The sequence below is a fragment of the Microdochium trichocladiopsis genome (genome assembly GCF_020744255.1).
Source record: "Microdochium trichocladiopsis strain MPI-CAGE-CH-0230 chromosome Unknown B0I36scaffold_11, whole genome shotgun sequence".
Lineage (NCBI taxonomy): Eukaryota > Fungi > Ascomycota > Sordariomycetes > Xylariales > Microdochiaceae > Microdochium > Microdochium trichocladiopsis.
The window spans coordinates 1,017,603-1,038,737 of record NW_025763554.1 but is presented as its reverse complement, the minus strand read 5'-3'; the positions used below and the strand labels follow the sequence as shown (position 1 = coordinate 1,038,737).

The window sequence follows — 21,135 nt, the reverse complement described above, 5'->3', positions numbered from 1 at the left end:
ATATGCGTCGCGACTGCCCGTGACTGGAGGTGCGCGTAGAGCTACCAGGTCCCTCCACATTCATTCTCGATATCACCACATTGGCTGGCTATACACGACACGCACAACAAACCGCCCTCTAGGAGGCGCGTCGCCCATCATGGACACCCCAAGGACAAACCTGGGCGATGCCACCTTCCTAGGCCGCCCGCCACCAGATTTCGACATGACCCAGGAGCCATCATTCCAGTCGCCTTCGAAAGACAACAACCTGCTCCAGCAGCTGCGTGCTGGACGCGGCCCCAGCCTGCGCACTCCTCGCGGAAGCCGTGCTCCTCTGGGCAACAAGCAGAACCTTCCAGTAGGCCTTGGCGGCGCAGAGTTCACCCCGATGCTCAAATCCGCGACACGCAACAGTCGACGCGGTGGCAAGGAAAACTCTCACGCCCTCGCGACACCAGCTCTGGGCAGAGCCGGCGAGGACATGGATGTCACAAACGTGCCCATCGAGTCCTCCCTGTACGGTGCTTCCAGGTCATACGTGGAGAGAACACCAATCCCCCAGGTCGACGAAGATACCTCGGCATCCACACCTCTGGTCATGCCGCAACGACGTGGTGGCGATAAGGGCCCGCTACATGACGGCAACCAGTTGTCCTTGCGCGAGCAGGAGAACGTGATAGATCGAATTGAGAAGGAGAACTTTGGCCTCAAGCTCAAAATTCACTTCCTGGAGGAAGCCCTTCGCAAAGCTGGTCCGGGCTTCAGCGAGGCAGCGCTAAAAGAAAACACAGAACTCAAGGTCGACAAGGTCACCATGCAGCGCGATCTGCAGAAATTCAAGAAGCAACTGGCCAGTGCGGAGAAGGACCTTGAGACCTATCAACAACAAATATTAGACGTCCAAGCGAAGGCGAAGAAGAAGTATGCCAACGAGAATCAGCGAGAAGAGATCGAACAGCTGCAGCGCTCACTCGAAGACAAGGAGGCCGACATCGACGACCTCCGCCGGCAGTTGGAACGCGACAGCCAAGACCGGGCCAAGATCGAGCAATACCAGGACGACATCGCAGATCTCGAAGCAGATCTCCGAGCAAAAGATCGCGAAATCAACGACCGTGAAGACGAGATCGAGGAAGCCAAAAACAAACTTGAAGAGGCCCAGGAGCGAATCGCGGAGCTCGAAGAGCGGGAGAGCCAGCCCAATGCCGACCAAGGCAAGATCGAAGAGCTGCAAGAGAGGATACGCGACTTGGAACTCGATCTGCGCGAGAAAGAAAACGAGGCCAACGAGAGGGACGAAGAACTGAACGATTTCGAACGAAAGCTTGACGAAGCCGAGCAGAGGTACAAAACTGCCGAGGAAAAGCTTGCTGCGAGCGAAATCGACAATCATGCAAGCGAAGAGCTTGCGGAGGCCAAGGATACAATCGAGGACCTCGAGGCAACCATTCGCAAATTGGAAAGAGAAAACGACGACCTTCAGGAACGGTTTCAAGAGGCAAATGCGGACAAGAATCGCGCAGAGGCTGACCTCGAGGAGTTGCACGAAGAGATGGCCAACAAATCCGTCGTCACGAAAGGACTTTCACGCCAAGTCGAGGAAAAGACAGTACGCTTGCAGTCGGAGCTCAGTAGAGCCGAAGAAAAGGTCGCGCAGTTGGAGAAGCAACTTGCGGACTCGGCAATGGCGAGCTCACAACTGCAGGCGCGCGCCGAACGCTACGTACAACAACAAGAGTCTTGGGACTCTGAGAAACGGGCTCTTGCACTGGCCAAGGAAGCCGCCCAGAATGATCTCAGAGTGCGCACAGACGAGAAAAACCTGCTACAGCTCCGTGTAGATGCCCTGAGCGATGAGTCCGCGTCCCTACAACGTGACGTGGCCCGTCTGCAGAGGCGGACCGAAGAGCTGGAGGACAGCTTGGAGCAGGAGCGAGATCACGCACTGCAGATGGACCGTGATGCCCGGAGCAAACACAAGGCAGAGGTCGATCGTCTGAATGATGATATTGCGGACCTCAAGGACGAGATCCAGCACCTTCGGAAGGATGCCTCTGGCGACAAGACTTCGTCTTTGGAGCGGGAAATCACAAGGCTCCAGAATCGGATAAAGGAGATGGATGCCACACTCGACTCCGAGCGCTCCACTGCACGGACACGAGAGTCTTCTGCCAATGAGGAAGCTGCTTCCCTCCGCCGCGAAGTCTCGCATTTACAACAGCGAATCGCCACACTCGAGACTGACCTCGACTTCGAACGAGCCACTGGACGCACAAACCACACTGCAAGCCCCACAAAGTCAGGCGACGACACTACTGCCTTGCAGCGCGAAGTTTCTCGTCTCCAGGGCCAGATCAGAGATTTGGAGCTCACCCTCGACCAGGAGAAGAGCCACGGACGGAAGATAGAACAAGACGTCCGAGCTCAGCTCAAGTCAGAGATTGATCGATTGCATGGCGAGATCTCGACTCTTCAAGCCGATATCCGAACCAAGGATAACGAGTTCGACAACGCTATGGAGAAATGGGAAATCGAGCGACGCAGCATGGAAGCGCAGCGCGACCGTGTGGAGGAGAGGGCTTCCGGCTTGCAGCGCACCATTGATAGGCTACGGGACTCGGAAGGCACACTTTCGAACAATGAGATGAGACTACAAGGCGCCCTTACAAGCGAAGCGGAGCGTCATCAGATCGAGGTTGATGCCTTGAATCACCAGGTCGACTCACTTCGCGCAGAGCTCGAAACCCGGCAGTCGCTGTTGACTTCGTTGCGAAATGAGCTGTCTGGTCTACGTGCGGACCTTCGCAAGAGTCAGCTCAACAACCAAGCTCAAGCTGAAAAGATTGAAGCTCTGGAAGATGAGGTAGAAGTCCTGCAAGCGACGCTCGACGAAGAGTCCGAAGATGCCGCCAGCAGGTTGCGGGAGGCTGATCAGATGTGCCTCGATCTTAAGCGACAGCTCGACCAGCTGCGAAGGGAGCAGACCCAGGGGTCCAGTCGGGCGCAGCATATGGAAGATGCGAACCGAGCCTCGGAGAATCTGCGGCTTGAGCTAGCAGAGGCACGCGAAGAGCTTGAGGCTGCCATGCTGCAAATTGATCAGCTGCGCCGACAGCTCGAGCGCGCCAAGCAGATGGAGTCCAAGCAGGCGGATGAGAAGTTCTCCCAAACCACGCGAGAATCTGATGATCTCAGGAAGCAGCTTGAGCGAGCCAACCGGACTGTCGAGAAGTCGTCAAGAATATGCGAAGAGCTTCGGCAGCAACTTGATCAAGCGAACGCAGACGTCGCCTACTTGACGCCTGCCTGCAAAGAACTCCGCGCCAAGCTAGATCGTGCCAGGTATGAGCGCTCCGAATACCGCGCAGCGGCCGAGAAACTGCAGCGAGACTGCGAACGCCTCAAGGAAGGCGCCAAGGAGGCTATCGCGTGGATCCAAGCGCGCAACGACGAGCCGCAGGCGATCATCGAGCCTTCGCCGGCCGCGGACGGGGCCATCAAACGAGGCGCGCTTGCTCAGTTCCGCTATGGCAATGTGGTCATGGATGTCGTGGATCAGCAAGATCACGAAGCCGTCATTCGCGCGGCCGATGCCGCCTCCAAGAAGCACGCCCAGGAGCTCCGTGGCGTTGCGATTCAGATGCAGTGGATGCAGGCTCGGTGGGAACGCGAGGTGCAGCTGCGGAACGACGCCGCGTTTGCAAAGAAGTACATCTCCTTGCAGCTGGAGATTGCTCATGCTTGGTATGTTTTGGACCATGATCTCTTTTTTGCTTGTGACCTGTTGTCGATAAAGAGTATGGCTAACACAAAGGTGCTTTCCCCCCCGAAACAGTAACAAGGCCGACCTCCGCATCCTCACCCAAATCCACAAGCAGCTGGGCATCAAGTCGCCCGAAGCACTGCTGTCACACAGGAGACAACAGGATGGCAGTCTGGTCAAGAAACCCACCAACAACCTCAAGGTCTTTGCCTGCCTCTTGCGGGCGGTCGCGCGCATGCGCATCAGTGCGAGGGACTGGGCCAAACAGGAGCAGACACGGCTCAAGCTCGTTGGGGCGCTCGAGGAGCACAGGCGGAGGAAGAAGACGGCCGCGTCCGCAAAGGTCAGGGAGACGGTGTCATCTGCCTGAGTATGATGACTATCGACGTTTACCGTGCCCTCGGGGGCTCTTGAGGCTGGTCAAGAGATCCCAGGCATGAGATTTTATTGCTGATGGAACCAAAAAAACTCATGATCATTTATCATCACACTGGACGAAGTAGCATAGGCTTGGCGTTTGGTTTCCCAGTCACGGTTAGTTACGCTCTGGGAAGAGTAAATGGTGTTCTGACATTTTACCTTTCTCTTTCACGCTTTGGTATATTATCCAGCCCGCGCGTTATGATGGCAGCGCTGTAGCGTTTCAGAGGGTGGCGGTTTGTTTGGGGAAAGGATTTGGTGTCTCGCTTTTTGTGTATACAGGAGTGGAGAGAAATTGAACAACATTTGTCCGCAGATTTTCCGAGAGAGAAACCGCAGTACAGCTTTTGTCGTCAGCCACGAGGCGCAACCTGTCCCAGAGAGGCTGTCAGTGTCGAACAACGGAAGTGTGGCCCAATGACGCTTCCAGGGGTAGGGTGGTTATATGCAGCGGCACCTCTGGTCTACACGACAAGATATTATCACCATGATGATGTCCGAAAAAGCGGACTGTGTCCATTGTCTTATCCCATCTTCGGAATATGCTGCTGCGGGTATGCACAAGCTATACCTGGTGTTTTTCGCCTCAGATATTATCAGGTCCATGCACTGCCCACAATATAAATCCCAGATCACCAACCCCAAAATTTGTTCCTAGCACGCCAAAAAGAAGTATTGCAAGACAGTGTTGCGGTCGGAGCACATGCAAGTCATTTTACTCAATTTCGTACATGAATATCGTTACACGATAAAGAGGAGGTCCGTGTCTACAGTGGTAATGTCAGCACGAGTCTTGCGATAACTACTAGCTGAAGAGCAAAGGATCAACCTACTCAGTGGATGACTGCACGAGAGCTGCGGCTTCTGGGAGTATCGGGGCTCGAGCTCGTCCCTGATGCTGTTGAGAAGTTGGACGTAGCTTTGCTGTGGCCGCTTCTTCAGCGCGGTGATAAAAGCCCAGGACATCGCACCAGTGGATTGCTGCGCGATTGTTGCGTCGGCCCTAACATCAGGTGCAGGTTAGTGCGCATTCCTTCGACAAAATCATATGAGCTCGCAAACAGATTGCGGCGCTCAAAGTTGAGCCAGGCACTCCGACGTCCGTTTTGCCCAACGTAACTCGTCGCCCTAGACACAAGATCACAGCCATGTTCAGGCTGTACCTTGCGCTAGAGCGTGAAAAATGCAATCTAGAAGGACTGAGAAAGGAAGGCGCCGCTATACTACATGGAATGCACCTCAGATGGATCACATCCCGGAACGTAAATATCCAAGCCAGCGAGACATGAAGTCGTGCCATCGTAATCCTTGTGCCCGCTCCTTCTTCTTCACCATTACGAGAAAAGAAGACAAGATAATTCGCTGGCGAGAACGCTCAGAAGAAACCGCTAGTGCGAGAATGTGCAAATGCAATGAGAAGGAAAATATAGGCATGTGCCGGAAAGGGTATCAGTAGCATGCAAGATTAATGAGAGGGTTCACCCACGATGTCTGGTCGTCTTTGCTCCCAGAGAGCATGATCACGTCGGCGGCGGACGTCTTTGTAGCCATTGATCGATTGTAGGCGTCTTCGCCATTGGTGGCCTGCTTGAAGAATCCGTAGGCGTTCTTCATGACGCCCCCAAGATCGCCACCTCTGTAAGACTGGATCACGCCCAGAAGGCCGCGACCCGCCTCCTTCGCCAAGTCGGGCTCCTTGAGCACTCCTTGAGTGGAGTAGATGTACGGCAGATCTAAGGCAGTGCCTGAATGGCAGGAGTCGAAGATTGCCGTAAGCCGAACGCCTGCCTGGAGCGGCCGAACCATGATTCGGTGCATCTCATCGTCGGTGATATGGCCGACCTGACGGAAATCCACCGGATATATCACCTCATCGTACCCGTCTGGCTCGTCACCATCGAGGTCTTTCGTCTGTCCACCATGACCCGAGTAGTGGAAGAATAGAGAGTCATTGGGTCTCGCATCTTTGACGAGCCAGTGCATGGCACGAAGTATGTTTTGTTTTGTTGGTTGGCTCATGGGATTTTGCTGGTCGTCTGTTAGGATGACCATATCCTCTCGCTTGTAGTTGAAATGCTCTACGAGATATGCCGACATGTTCCGAACGTCGTTGATGCAGCCTCTGAGCTGGCCTCGCTGGCCGAAGTAATTGATGCCAATCAGGAGTGCTCTCCGTCTACCCGTGCATGTGCTGTACTTGAATTGGTAGTTCTGGGGGGCGCCGTGACCGAACGATTGGGGACCGCTGGGTGGGGGCCTAGGCGCGTTCGTGTTGCCGTGAGCCCAGGAGTTGGAGTTGGCTGTTGGCATTGCTGTAAGGGCCACAAGTCAGTTCTGGATATATTTTTATCTAGGAACGCCAGATGACGTGTTGCGGGATCACGTACGAGGTGGCCGGCCATATTGACCTTGTGGTGGCGCATTGTTGTATGAGTTCTGCTGTGGTGGGGGAGGGCCCTGGATGCGCAAAAAGTGATTAGCTCATTGATCCTACAAGAAAAACACTGCTCGTGCCATTTTTACACGGAGCATGATGAATGCTCTAGCGGAAGTACCTGGTTATAACCCCCTCCATACTGGTGGGGAGGAGCTTGCTGGTTGTAGCCGTATGGAGGGTGGCCACTGCTCTGGGAAGGATAGCTGTTGGTGTAGTTCTGCGGTGGTGGAGGCCTGTAGACATTTGCGTCGTCAGAAAGAGCTAATGCTAGGCCATCTGCCGATGTGGCTTTGCAAGGAAGACTGACTGCTGGTAATAGCCTCCCTGATATTGTTGCTGTGGCTGCCCACCGTACCCGCCAGAATAGCCGTACGACATCCCCGTGTCGAAGAGCGACAAAACTTTGGATCAAGAGGATACAAACAGCGTCGGGTTCAACAACAAAGAATAAACAACAACAAGTAGGCCGACAGGGACGTTGGCGTGCCTAGCTGGTGAAACGTTAGGTCCAGGTGGGTAGGTACAAATGGATATCTTCAGCCTGTTGCAGGGCCGCCGAGGATAATGCTTGTTTGGAGCTTGACAGAACACTAGGGCTTGAGGTGATGCCGACAGGGGCCCGGGCGGAGATGCTGTCGACTGAAGAGTGCCGACAGCTCAGAGCTTTATACAACATACCAGGAGAGAGAGGCAGGAGAGGGTAGCAGTCTCGGATTGGGATCGAGGCGGAGCTCTGGAAGGGCCCGGCGTGGTGGCTGGAATGGGCGTGACGGGAGAAGCGCAACGGCGACAATGGCGGAAGAAGGAGAGGAAGGGTCGGCCGGACTGGAGCAAGAGCCCTGGAGAGAGCAGGCCGTGGTGGGGTCGCGCGTGGTTGGCGCCGGAGCTGTTGCTGCTGCGGGAGTTGGTGCTGCCTTTGTTGCTGCGGCCGGGCTGCAAGCGGTGGGCTCAGGTTCCAAGTGCGTCGTCAAGCCGCCGGCACACGCGGTGCTTGCTGATGGGCAGAGCAGCGCAGGTCAATGGAGGCCAGGCTAGAGGAGGTGTGGATGGATGGATGGATGGTTGGTGCGGCGGGCGAGACGCGGGCGTGGCCAGGACGAGGAGGGGCGTGCGGCGACCTAAGGCTGGGCTGGGCGGCTCGCCAACGACTTCTGAATGGCGCCTGCTCCTTCCCCCATCTGGCATCGTCACCATCATCATCGTCACCGCCCTTGCTCAAGCTCTGCACGACCCCGGGCAGGCCACCACAAACCGTCTGGTCTGCCGCTTCCAGGGTCCTCTCCCGGAGACATGGCCAATTCCACCCACTCCCCCTGCTGGCTAGCTAGCATCCATTCAAGGTCTCCGCCTGGCCTCTCCAGCTCGTCTGCCGATGCCTGGTGCCCAGCCTGGCCTTCAGCACCGGCCGGCATCCCCTGCATTGTGCTCATCAGCTCGCAATGCCTGCCTGCCACGCAGCGATTCTGACAAGCTCGCCCTTTTGCCGCCGAGCACAATATTGGGTCTGGGCCCTCGTCGCCACTCTGTGAGCTGATACGCACGACTGTTGTCAGCACATGGCGGCGACGACATGGTCCTCTCTACTGCGCATGGAACGACTTCGCTCCGAGCTGCGGCAGCAGGGATGAGCATTCCCGAGAGACTCTTGTTGGCTTCGATCTGATTGGTTGGCCTCGCTTCTCCATCGGGATGCTGCCCAGCTGTCACTGTGGCGCTTCATCTCCACCCGTTGACTTTCCCATTCAACAATCGCATTCACCCCTCGCGGTCATCAATGACAATCTCGGCTGTGACCACCTGAGAGGCCAATCATTACTTATGTCGAGATACGCAGCCGCCTCAGGAGTCAATGAAGAGGCCAATACCATCATGAACAAGCTCAGTAGGTCCGATTCGACTGCCATGTCCTTCGACAGGTCACCACCATTCAGCGGTCGCATCCGTTTCCTCACCACCGTCACAATGAACTGAATATGTGATATCGGGCCACGACTTTGAGGCTCCCTTGCCGTTCAAGGCTTGCACAGCCGACTGCCCGACGGGTCGTGCAGCTAGTACACGATCGGTCATTTCTCCGATGGCGCCTCCTGCATCTGCCGATTCCGCCGTAAATGCCAGACTCTCCAGGACGGGAATCTGTATGTTGCGGCCACCCGTCCAGTTTTACAAAGCTTTTCCACAAGACCCACGGTGGGCACGCCGCTGCTCACAGAAGACCAGAATGCGCCAGTGTCTCAAAGAATGCAGCCACCATGCACACAGCCCAGGCGGCGCCGGGTGGCGGCGGACGTCCCCGTTGTTTTGAACTCCTGGCCTAACGGCATATCGAATGCTGTCCCCGCATGGTCACTCTAGTTGTGCGAGGGTACAGACCACGGACAGCCTTATGAGTTACCCATCGCCTCATGATCCTGCAAGATACCTAAGTCTCAATGCAGGTTGGGGCAAGAAGAGCCGAGCCGCAAGCATTGATTGAGTTTGCAAGTTGATGCAGTTCAGTCATGAATCAACACGCCGCGTAGAGCATAAAGGAGCTCGTGACGAGCCTCCGGAACGGGGTCTTCTCGCCTTCGCCATGGCTGGCAATGCCCATGAATACCCGATCATGTGTCGCAGTTGATGGAGCGACTCGCACAAGATGCATCCACGTGGAATCCGCAATCACAGTTGCCGAGCATATGAGCCTCGCACTCTGGATATGCCCCAATCCACTGATTATGAAGCATTCGGCATCATGACAATCAAGCAAAGTTCAAGGACTATCACGTGGTTGGACTTGCTGCCCGAGACTAGCGGTCTTTAGAGCCTAGTCTCGAGTGCCCGGGCATGGTCATGGACTTGCCATGCGGTCGGGGCCGCGCGGGGAGCCACGACGCGATATTGGATGAGTTCTGCACGTCAGGGCAGGGGTTGGCCAGATTAGGCATGGTTCGCGGAGATCCCGAGCCTGTGGCTGACCTGAAAACCACCTGCATGCAACCAACCACTGACTGATTCCTGCTCGGCGCCGTCGTTGGGCGGCTTTTGCGTTGTCGCATCAGGCTTGGCTATCACCGTGGGATGAACAGCAGTGATCTCTCTCGCCTAGGCAAGACTTTGATTTCATGTTGGAACGCGGGTCGCCTTCAAAACTCTCGAACCTATGTTGGAGGGAGCATGTACTCCGGAGCACAATTGGAGACCCTTTTCGGGACGGACGGCTCAGTTTAAAGTAGCGCAAAGCTCGGGCCTGCCGGGATACAGCTGTGGCCCATACTGCGTATTGCGACTGGTCGAGTGTTACCACCGGCCTGCTTCGTGATCAGCACAATGCGAGGCGAATTTTCCGAACAGCTCGGTCCCGTTCTCAACATCAGAACAACCAGCCAATGTGATTGTCGAAACAACCCAAAGCAATTACGCCAATGATCTTTGGCGAAGAATATCAGTTTGCAACAATGCTCGAAACATGTTTACTTGGGCTGGGACCCGTTGCCGTGCGATGACTGTCGCCAGCGGCAAGGCGTTGAGTGGTTTAAGACACGGCTTCCCACAACGCCCAATCGGGTTGTCTCTCCGGGCAGGTGGCTCGCGGAGGAGACACAGCCATGGAGAGAGTTCCCAAATCGGGAGCTCGCCGGCTCAACGCTCGTCTCTGAATGGCGTTTGGGCGGTTCCGCATTGGTGCCACATGTCTTGGCCCAAGACACGAAGCATTTGATCAGGCACGATGAACATGCCAATATCGCCAAGAGCATGTCTGCCCGTCCACGCCAGCATACCTCAACCTTCAAGACGGCGGCCGGAGCGCCTTGAATGGCTTTGCAGTATACGTGTCGTGTCCTGCTCTGCATAGTGTACAACGGTCAAGCTTTGCATCAAGGGGGCATATCGACCCCGTGTCTGCATTGGGGGAGCAGAGAGAAGTACAAGGCCTTGGCGTGTACTGGCCCTTGGCAGGGCTGTGCACAGCTGTCTGAGATCAGCGCGCATGTCCTTGATATCCTGTGCCAAGTTCCCCTCTTGGTCTCCCCACATCGTCTTGACCATGAAGACATTGTGTCTAGCCGCGCACCTCACCTTGGCGGCTAGAGATTAGAGACTCGGTGGCATGCATAGCAATCTGCCCATGCAGTTGTGGTCAGCTTCCCGGGCGACTGGCACACAAGCCAATCTTTGAGTGCAGAGCAGACCTAGCTGGTGAAGCGCCGGCTAGAACCCCAGATTCTGTGCACTGAAAGGCAGCTCCGCCCTGGTACGTGTTCACGAGCAAGTCGTCGTCGAGACGCAACGGTCACACCAGTTACTGTCGTAGCCAGCCTGGCTGCTGCCCTGCATCACGATGCTCGTCGCATGCGCGATGGAGACGCCACAGGCTGTTCATCTTGCGTTTGCCTCGATACGTTACATGGGCTGCTAGCCAAGATGCATAAATCCCGATGCGTGGGATGTGGACGACCAATAGAGAGCAGTCTTTGGCTGCTGGCATCGAAGTAGTATGCTCGGCCGCTACCAACGTGTGGAGGCTGCGCCCCAAAGGCACAACAGCGCCCATGGGTTCAACTTTTAGTTACCTACCTTATGCATCGTCATCGTCGCCCTGCTGCAGCCCGTCTGCCACAACGACCCGGGCGCAGTACATGCATGCATGCACTGCGTACCGTACCCTTGGGTCGGTCGTCTGTAAGACGCACGGCCAAGCTGAACACCCCAACCTATTGGAACCCGTCCTCGACCAGGCTTCTCCTCAGTCTTGCTCCACGCGATGTGGCGGGATCCCCGCGTGGCTTGCATCTCTGCTGTGCAGGGTCCCGGGTTGGGGGCTCTTTTGAGCTTTTTCGGCCGAAGCCGACTACAGAGCTGCCAGGAGCTGCAGCAGTAAGCCTTGACGGTTGATCCCCTGCAGCACAGATGCGACTCTATCGTCTGCTCGTAGCTCTCCTGCAGCTCTCCAGGCTGAGAGGTGGGTGAGGCTGAGCCAGTCGACTTGCAGTCTTAGTCAGGTCATCTCGAAAAATACTCCGCTGTACTATGACAATGGTTCCAACGACGCCTACTCTACTTTCCTGTGTGCAGCATGGCCGGTTCAGCCCACCTCGATGCTCCTGCATCTGTGCCTGTCGTCTATATGCACCGTCACCCACCTCCCCCCACAAGGCTGAGTCTCGCCTTACCCGAAGGCTTGGGATGGACACACACATGACGTGTCTCAGGGCATTGACCTTTGCTGGAGAAGGAGGATGACGACGGGGGGCGTGCGTTTGGATAAAGCCAGCGTTTTCTTTCTGCCGACTTGCAGCGGGCATGACATGGACGTGCATGGATGTGTGTGTGTCCTTGTCTCGCGGCTGGAGGCCTGAGTCGATCCGCATGTTTGCTGCTAGTTGGACTCTTGCGGAGCTCGTGATTGGAAAATGTTTGTTCAATCTTCGTGTTGGTGTGTCGTGCGTCTGTCTAAGACCCCCTTGCCCCCCTCCCCGGTCCATCGCCTCGACTTGCATCGTTCCTGTCGATCTCGACAGGATGCCAGAGTCGGGTTGGATACCAGCGCCCTGGGTGGTGGCGGCGGCGGCGGTGGTGGTGGTGGTGGTGGTGGTGGTGGCTTTTCATGCGGCCGCATCTTGTCTCGGAGGTTCTGTTAACCCTTTCATTCTGAACCAAAAACAATCATGATCCATTATTGTCAGATGGAACGCATAGTCATTCTAGATTTTGCTGCGGAGCAACAACAGCACGCGATAGTCAAGTCATTGGGAAAAATTCTTCATGGTCCGGAGAGAGTTCGAATGCTGCTCCAGCAGGAAATTGCAGGCTGGTGTTTTTCTTTCTTTCTTTTATTATTTGTTGGTAAATGTGATATGGTTTGTAAAGTTGTTTGGTTTGTTTATGACTTGCTCTGACGGCAAGGCGGAACGTGTGCTTGCATAAAAGGTACATTTTATCAAAACGTCGGCGCATATTCACTCAAATGTTCACAGCCAAACTCATTTACATATTTCATGCACTTGATTCGACGAATCGTTATGTCGTTCGTCGCTCGCATCTACTTTGCTCATTTTCCCTCAAGGTTTCTACGAATCCTTCGTCACCACATCAGGGGCTGTATGTTCTTGACCACGACCGGTGCCAGACCCGACACTCTCTTCGTTGGCAGTCTCGCGCATGAGCCACATCATGACGCCCCAGAGCAGTCTCATGGCCTCGAGCCGGTCTTTTACAATGAAAAGGTCGAACCATTGTGTGCGCCAGACCTCGAGCTTTCCCCAAGGTCTTGCCCCTCCCGCCGCCGTCGCCGTCGGGAGCGCTGTCTCCCCAGCTGCTGCTGCTACCGCTGCCGAGGTCACGTCGCCCTCGAAGATGCGCAAAAGCACCTTGGGGACGCGCACTCTGACCACCGAGAAGTGATGGAACAAGCTGCTAAACAAGAAAATATCGTCGTAGTCGGCGCCTGGCTGCTTCCCTATTGCCTGGTACCGCGCCTTACTGTCCCAGTTGGACGCGGGCTTGCGAACCATGCGGTAGTTGTCGTATATGCTCAGGGTCTTGCGGGGCCGCTTGTTGCTTGGAGTGATTCGCTGGAGGTGAGTCCGGGCCTGGGGAGGAGATTTCGTCGAGGGGGACGATGAGGATGGTGGGGACATTTTGTCTGGCTCGTCACCAACCTGGTGCGTGCTACTGATCTCGGTGTTGTTGTCGATTTCCCGCCCGATGGGCCCGCCTTGGCCGCCACCCCAGCGTTTCTCGCTCGCCCACCATTTCCCCTCTCCGATGCGCTGCTCTGTCCTGCCCTCCCGGTCACGCAGCTGTGCTGTGACCAGAGCGGCGATGATTTCTCGGCCGAGGTCGAGACGGGCGTCTAGGCTGCCCTCGTCCTTTGCAGGCTGTGAGCTTGCGCGTGAATCTAGGGGTGAGGTAGTAGACGAGGTTGGTGTAAAAGAGGTCGCGTTGCGAATCGACACAGCCGCCACAGGTCCCTCGACTATCCCCGCCCTTGCGGCTTCGCGGGTGGTAGGCATGCGAAAGAGGAATGTACATCCGGAGGGGAGGTGGGAGCACTTCGGCTCCTTGACCAATTTACCATGGATTTTGGGTTTGATCTCATCAGGACTGGATAATGGCACCGTCATGGGAACCGTAGAGGGCTGGTTCGCCTCAGCGGAAGTTGGCGCCCGGAGGTATAACCGAGGCTCGACTCGCGATGGCGCTATGTTACAGCCAAAATCGTACGCGACAAGCTTGATGAAGGCGCTAACCATGTCATGTCGGTAGGACGCAGGCATCTGCGAACCTACACCCGTGCGGAAGACAACCTGTTCGGGGCCCTCAACACGGTGCTTGTCGTCCTTGCCATCGTCTTGCTGATGAGGGCGTACAGGCTCGGTGGTTGCGGCGACGAGAGCGTGCGCGGCCTGGTCGAGACTGCCATCTATAGGGTGTAGGATTGGCGTAGCTCCCGGCGGTGAGTGGTCGTCGTTATCCTCCCGTGCCAACTGTTTGGACACATCGTCCTCGCTCGACTTCTGCGCCGGCAGAGAAGTATCGTCCCAGAACCCGGCCATGAGGTCCATCTGCTTGAAGAACTCGTAGCTTCCTCCCAGCCGGACAGCCTGCTTGCCTGGCTCGGGCTTGATGCGGCGAAGGGTTCGGAAGGCCGCTTGATTGTCTGCAGACAGCTCTTTCCTCCTGTCTGTATAGATCCTGGCGTCCGGAGACTTGTTGCCGTTGCAAAGAGGCCTCTGGAAATCCTTATTGACGTCCTGAGCATGTTCGGGAGTCATGTCCTCCCAGCCGGTGGCTTGAGGCAGCAAGGCCGGATCTGGGATGATATCCTCAGTGGAAACATTGTCGTGGACGTGAACCCCAAGAGCCTTGAAGTATGATTCATCAAGCTGGGGCGGACGATACAGCGTCTGCAGGAAGGGTACTAGAGAATCTGCAGCTATGTGTGGAGGGCTTGCGTTGGTGTCATTGTCATCAAGCCTCGGGTGGTACTCCGGAAGCACGATCTGCGTCGGTGGCGGCACATCCTTCGGCGGAGGCCCAACTGTGGCCGACTGAACTGTAGGCCACGATGCAAGTCAGCATGTTGCGTTCTGGGAGCACATTGGCCGCAACCATCGTTGCCCCTTTGGGACGCATTCTGGAGCCCGACCAGACTGTCCCGGTCGACCTGATCGGAGGGCCAGGGCTAAACTCTCGTGTATGATGTGACACATCTCAGACTGCCAAGCACGAGACTTCTGCTCGACCTCAATTACAGGCCTGGGGCATCATTATAATTGGATATTGCTGCGACAAACCGGAACTGGCCTCTACCTACCTAAGCTGGTGAGAGTGCCAAACATGTTGACCGTACCATACACTCGTGGAAGGGCCGAGTCCGGACACACCTCTCGCAAAGGGATCGTGAGCCAAGGGGCATGGACGTGAGCTCTGGGACCGACGTCACACGCAAGCAAGCTCTAGGAAGGTGAGCTGCATGAAGATCCGAGGCTGGGTGGGACTGTGGCGTGGAGGGGATCGTGGCCGGCAGGCAGGTCCTAGTGCGAGGCGGCGGCAGAGGGCGACTCGGACTGTCCTAGCATGGAATGAAGACGGAGCACCACCCAGCGAGGGAGAGCATCAATCAGGAGCGAGCGTGCCAGCGGCGTGGAGCGTTGGCAACGTCGCCAGGTGGACTGAGGATCGGAGGGGCACCCCGCTCCTGATGCCCCGGCACAGGCCCGGCCCGGCACACACCACCGACGCAGGCCATGCATGTACAGCACCCTGATGGGGCAGGCACGAGCAGAGCTGCCACGCATCCGCCCGCTCGTCAATGCGTGTGCGAACAAGCCATGAGAGCACCACCACCACCGTCTACCAACATCACCGGCCAGCATGCCAAAGAAGAAAAAGACTCGATGCTGGGACGCAACAGACAACTTGACTGGGAAGCCATCGAGGCCGGCTGTGCGATGCCACGGTCCAGTTCTCATAGCTCGAGAGACGTTTCAAACAGACTGCCGCCCCGTACGCCCGCGCTGGCTGTTTCTTGCATCCCCGGCTTGTCACGGAGAACCTTGAATGTCTCCGATCCACCAAGCCTTGGGGTTTCGATGCCAATTTTGGCATTATTGAAACTCTCGAAGACTACGCCATGAGCGGTGTGGGCCAGCAGCCCCAGCCCGTGAGTGTCTCCCCGACTGTCTCCGGATGGACATGTGGTCTGATGCATGGGTGCTTCTGCGGCGCAACCTGGCCTGCCGAGCCCCGTTTCCCGTTTCAGGCCATGCTCGCTGCAGGCCACAGGCACCTTTCTCAGCTCTGAACATGATTTGTTTTCTATCGCGGCAACCCGACTCGGGCGTGCGTCGATTCAGATACTATGGTGTTGCCTGGAAACTTGAAGAGCGCCAAGAGGATATCATGGTCCATCCAGCATGATGAATGCAATGGCAAACACCGCCGTCGTATGCGCCACAAAGGCTGAACGTATCGAACAAAGGCGCTGTACACCCTTCTAGACGACATATGCCAGCCAACGAGGCTGCTGGTGTTTGCCCGGCTATCGCGCGGACGGTAAGACAGCTGGACTGGAACATTGCACCGCAGTCTGACCTGGTTCCTGCCTTGTGCAACGATGACATTGCTCACGCAGACAGGTCTCTGTCTGTTGATGACGGCAGCCCGCCCCCAACGGATGGTCGCGCGACGGCTGCCAAGAACCAGGAGGAATAGGGACGGCCACGACGGGTGTTTTGTACTGCCACGGCTGGTCCGTGGTAACGTGTGCTCCTCCTGCTGACTGTGTCCAGCGCATTGACGTCGAGACCGCGTATAGGCCACGGGGAGGTATAGCACCGGCCGCCCTGGCTGCTTCACAAGTGTCGCAGGACCGGGGTGGCGCCGCCGTGGTGCTACGGCACCAGCCAGATCGGGACGCCGCGCGGGCCCGCAGCACCCCTGGGATTGACACAGGGTCGCATCAACCTGCAACACGCTGCCGCGCCGCATCCTCCATTGCCACGCCCAGATGGCACGCCACGGGCTCCTTCCTCCTTCCTGCCAAGCCTACAGCTGGTTTGTCTGCTTGTACGGGATGGGCCATGCAAGCAAGGGCCTGCTGGCCGACCAGACCAGGCGCAACGACTCTGGTCGCCTGCGGGCATCCTCGCACCACCATGCCATCCCTCGCCCACGATGGCCGCCTCACCTGCCCTCTCCCGTTACAACGTCCATCATCGGCCCTGGCTCCTGGCTGTGCCATTCCGGTGTCACCTTTGACCAGCCGGATCTGTGTGACCTTCCTCCTCCTTCCTATACTATCCTCTTCGCTTCTCTATCGCGTCCCTCTGGTTCAGGGCTGGTTCACCTCTCCGCACAAGTCTTGTCGCCTGGTATTTGTGGCGGCTTCGATTTTCGACGACAACAACGTTCGCCCTGATTCGCAAACACTCAGCCGTAGGAGGATCTCTAGGCACGGACGACTGGCGCTTGCAAATAAGAGCCCGCGCACCGGGCACTAGCAGTCGACGTCGCTCTCGGAGAATCAACTCAGGTGCTTCCATTGTATGGTGTCCCATTAGGCTGGATCGGCCGAGGCGGCCTTGGACTCTTTGCTTTCTCTTCGACTTTCACCGCTTGCATCCGTTGCCCGGGGCTGGTAACCTGGGTCATGACTTTTTGGAGCAACGACGACATTTATGATTAAGACGACACCACAGCAAACGCACTCGCCCGATTTCACTTCGTCGCGACTGGTCTCGCCTCCCTCGCTCGGCTCCGCGCCTGTTGGCCTCCATGGCTACTAACGCCAATCTGCCCTCTGGGGCCTTTCTTACGACGATAGGGGGCAAGAAATGCACGGCTGTCCCTTTCGCCGCGAGGAACGTGACCGTGACGACGTCTTCCTTGCTGACCACGACATTGGTCACATCAACGACAACGACCGCAAACTTGGAAGTGACTGCATCCCCAGATCTTTCGTCATCAACCTCGGCCGAGTCTGTTAAGACTTCGCCAGCTGCCACTGTCCCAATCGCGGTTCCATCTCAGGCCGAGCCTTCAACGACATCAGCAGTCACGACAACAGTAGCGACGCAAGTCACCACCACATCTACCGAGGCTCAGACAACGGCACAAGCAACAACACAGACACAGGTCATCTCAGCTAGCGTGCCTCCCGCCCAAAACCCACCTCCTGCGCAAGATGTCGTTGCGCCTACCACGGCTGTCGCAACTTCAGCACCGGCTCCGCCACCGGCCCAGCCTCAGCCAGAGACCACTCAACAGCCAGTCCAGGATCCTGCCCTGGCCCCGTCGCCAACCACTGCGACGACCACAGCAGCTATCGTGCCCGGAGTGACAACGACAAACACTAGTGTGGCGGCCTCTGAGACCACAGTACCAGTGGATGATAGCACAACTACACCAAACGCGGCACCCTCCACGGATGTGCCGGCGGACACTCAACCACAACCTACCGAGCAGCAGCCAGGGTCGGACGGACAGACCACACCGTCCACGACTGCCGATGGTGTAGTCCTGCCCTCCACGGCGACAGCCACAGCAACGACGACAAGTACAAGTACAGCACCGCTGGGCGTACCCGTTCTGGCCGGACCGGGTCCGAGTGAGGCCTCGGAAGTTGTCGAGCCTGTCACGTCAACTAACGAACTGGGCGAGATTGTGGTAGCTCCTACCCAGCCTGCATCGCCTGACTCGCCTGGGGCTTCTTCGGCGCCTCGACCACCTGTCACTCCGAGCATCTCAGATACAAGACCTCCAGAGACCGCCTTGCCATCGCTGGAGGGCGGCGGTGGTGGTATGGGTCCTCAGGCCACTGCGGCTGTGGCCGGCGGCGTGGCTGGCACAGTTGTCCTGATTGGTATTCTGGCATTCTTGTTCTGCTGGCGCCGGAGAAGAAGAAACGGACCACGAAGTCCCGGCTCGCCCGCATCTACTGAGCGCGGTATACGCGAGAAGGCACCCTACGTCATCACGCGGACATCCATAGGCCCGACTCCTGTCAGCGAAAAGTTCAAGGCGTCCATGGTTTACAAATACCAGCAGGCATCTCTTCACATGGTCGAACTCGGCGTCAGAGCGGCTGAAGCTATAGGGCTTCGCAAGCGGACGGATGTTGATCTCGACAGAGGACCGTCGCAGTATGGGCCCCTGATGGCAGGGGGACATAGCCGCAATAACTCGGGCTTTGGCTTACCACCCGCCACACTTGTACCAAAACGCGATTTCCCGGATTGGTGGGACCGCCTAACAGAAGATGAAGCTCAAAACTGGACAATCAAGCCGGAAGATGGCGGCGCCCAACCTTCTAGGCAGCCTGCCGATCAGACCACCGACCGATCCAGTATCCGTGCCAGCTCAAACGTGATGGGCGCCAATGCTGTCTCGAATCAGGATCCGCCGCCACCTATTCCAACACGGAAAGGGCCTATCGCCAACGACGGCGCCCCAGCTCCAAAGACTGGTGGTACTCTACAGCCTACGAAGGCACCTGCGTCTGGAAGGCCAGGTCAACCTCGGCAAGCGGCACCTTCAGATCATTTCTTGAGCAATCTGGGCCTCAACTTTGACCCTGCGGATCCTTTCTCGGACGTCAACTCAATGTCACACGTCTCTGCCATGGTCATGCCTCTGTCCGCCCCGACTGGGACAGATCCGTTCTCGGATGCAAACGCAATACCGACAAACCCACAAGCCAGAGGCCCCGCCAACTACGTCCAAGGAGTCCAGCATGCGCGACGAGAAAGCCGCAATGCTGTGATGAGGCGGCAGCAGGCAGAAAGCGTGTATCGGGATTCGGCCGTCAGCGAAGAGTCCTTCCAGACACGACGCAACAGAGTCCGCTCCGACCCCTTTGACCTTGACCGACCGGAGCTTCGTGCTGCCATGCCGCCCAACGCTGCAGATCTCGCCAATAAGGCCAAGGAACCTGCGCCGCCGCGCCAGGCGCATGTGCGCACTCACAGCTCATCCTCGTCCAAATACTCGACGCATACTGTGTCTGAGGCTGCTTGGAGCGAGCCTGGCCCAGACATCGGTCCGGGCGTTGCACGCAAGCGGAGCAATGGCAGTCAAACAAGCGTCGGTCGTGCCATGTGATCCCGTTCCCCCCAACTTGTGATTTTATGGGAGTGCGCTTTCAAGTCGTCTTTTCATTATGCACGTTGTTTCCCCCACATTCATTTCACCGTATATAGGCATGCACGTACAAAAAGGAGCGCGTAAGGACCTGGGGTTCTTTTTGAATTTTTGGCTATACATTCTAGGTAATCTGCACACACTCATTTCGAAGCATAGCGGGGAGAGCAAAGATACCCACAACCAAGGAAGAGGAGGGATCATATCCGGAACAGGATGGTGGGAGGCGCTTCAACACAAAGCCATGGTGTGTCGTCAAGACACCAAAGGCACGGCCAAGGGAAGGGCCCTGAAGAGGGAGAACGAACGAAGTTGGAAGTGGCAGTTACCTATGTCGACTAAGGCGGCACTACGTCTTGTGAGGTTCGAGGGGCCTCATTTGTCTGTTCTCTTACAATCGAGGGGCCACTGGCATCAGCCGCTCCTTGTATATTGCGTATATAAGCCATCAATACTTGACGTACATATATCATCTGGCTTCTCTCGACACACTGCAAAAGTGACTCGCACGCACACACAAAGTGGCCTTCCGTACTGCAATGCATAATCTGCGCGTCTAGCCGTTCTCTTGTGGCCAAGTGGATGCTAACATAGGCCCTTGTTTGCATGGCATACATACGCTACTTACGCAAACACCTGCCCGCATGTGTGCAAGGCGCAAGCCTACGTCACACATAGGATTGCACGCAGTACTGGCTCTTGGCTATTTGCCGACTGCAAACCGTTTATAAACACACTCACCTGCAAACATTCCAAACACTCACACCCACGGGAAGTTAACCAATCGGAGGATCAAAAGGACAGATTGAGAAGGGGAGCAACCATGATGATGGACGTTATTATCACTTGCAAACATTGCCAAGCAGACAGAGAGTCGGGAGAGAGAGCCCGGCGCGACCATTGGTCTGAGATCCCCCCTCCATCCCCCCTCTCCTTCCCCCGCGCCTCTACTCACCCCCCCCCCCCTTCCCCTCCTCCTCCTCCTCCTCCTCCTTCTTCTTCCCACGGTCCAAAGGGTTGCCGTGGTTGTAACCATAGTATGGCCTACGTCATGTCCTCCGTGCGTGCGGTACGCGGTATGGAGGTCCGCTTTCAGTGGAAAAAAAAAAAGGCTCCAGGACGAGGGTCGAAAGAGCCCACTCTCCCAAAGGTTTGTCCGGTTCAATCATCATGTGATTGACGGTCCAAAGTGTCGTGAGTCATTTGATCGGGCGATGCACAGGCTTACTCCGGACCCCCCGTACGCGCATCGTTCACGTCAGGACGAAAGACTGCTCACTAAATTGCCCGCTACAAATCGTGATGTAGTGAAGCATGCCCGGGCGAACATGCATGAATTCACACGTCTTAGCCTGTCTCGAGACCCGTGGGGCGTCCCAGCTGCGATGCATGCACTTGGCAAAAGAGG

General features: G+C 56.7%; 5 protein-coding genes across 5 annotated transcripts; 2 read left to right on the top strand and 3 right to left on the bottom strand.

Annotated features, from left to right (window-relative positions):
- Window positions 1-139: 139 nt before the first annotated feature.
- Window positions 140-4,115, top strand: B0I36DRAFT_368318 (uncharacterized protein; the record flags this gene model as incomplete). Its single annotated transcript, XM_046159600.1, has 2 exons — window positions 140-3,726; window positions 3,818-4,115. 2 exons carry the CDS (start codon window positions 140-142, stop codon window positions 4,113-4,115), a joined length of 3,885 nt encoding a protein of 1,294 aa, XP_046006555.1.
- A 749-nt stretch (window positions 4,116-4,864) lies between these two features.
- B0I36DRAFT_37485 (caspase domain-containing protein) lies at window positions 4,865-7,077 on the bottom strand. The gene is made up of 6 exons (XM_046160312.1): window positions 6,910-7,077; window positions 6,721-6,835; window positions 6,553-6,622; window positions 5,652-6,477; window positions 4,999-5,168; window positions 4,865-4,932 (listed from the first exon to the last, which is right to left on the bottom strand). Exons 1-6 carry the CDS (start codon window positions 6,978-6,980, stop codon window positions 4,907-4,909), a joined length of 1,278 nt encoding a protein of 425 aa, XP_046006554.1. The 5' UTR covers window positions 6,981-7,077; the 3' UTR covers window positions 4,865-4,906.
- Window positions 7,078-11,306: 4,229 nt separating this feature from the next.
- Window positions 11,307-12,144, bottom strand: B0I36DRAFT_335647 (uncharacterized protein). Its single transcript, XM_046155507.1, has one exon. It carries the CDS (start codon window positions 12,080-12,082, stop codon window positions 11,501-11,503), a length of 582 nt encoding a protein of 193 aa, XP_046006553.1. The 5' UTR covers window positions 12,083-12,144; the 3' UTR covers window positions 11,307-11,500.
- A 412-nt stretch (window positions 12,145-12,556) lies between these two features.
- Window positions 12,557-15,209, bottom strand: B0I36DRAFT_388525 (uncharacterized protein). The gene is made up of 2 exons (XM_046161251.1): window positions 14,902-15,209; window positions 12,557-14,640 (listed from the first exon to the last, which is right to left on the bottom strand). Exons 1-2 carry the CDS (start codon window positions 14,924-14,926, stop codon window positions 12,653-12,655), a joined length of 2,013 nt encoding a protein of 670 aa, XP_046006552.1. The 5' UTR covers window positions 14,927-15,209; the 3' UTR covers window positions 12,557-12,652.
- Window positions 15,210-17,226: 2,017 nt separating this feature from the next.
- B0I36DRAFT_37461 (uncharacterized protein) lies at window positions 17,227-19,877 on the top strand. Its single transcript, XM_046160291.1, has one exon. The coding sequence runs from the start codon at window positions 17,364-17,366 to the stop codon at window positions 19,686-19,688; it is 2,325 nt and encodes a 774-aa protein (XP_046006551.1). The 5' UTR covers window positions 17,227-17,363; the 3' UTR covers window positions 19,689-19,877.
- The last annotated feature ends 1,258 nt before the right edge of the window (window positions 19,878-21,135 follow it).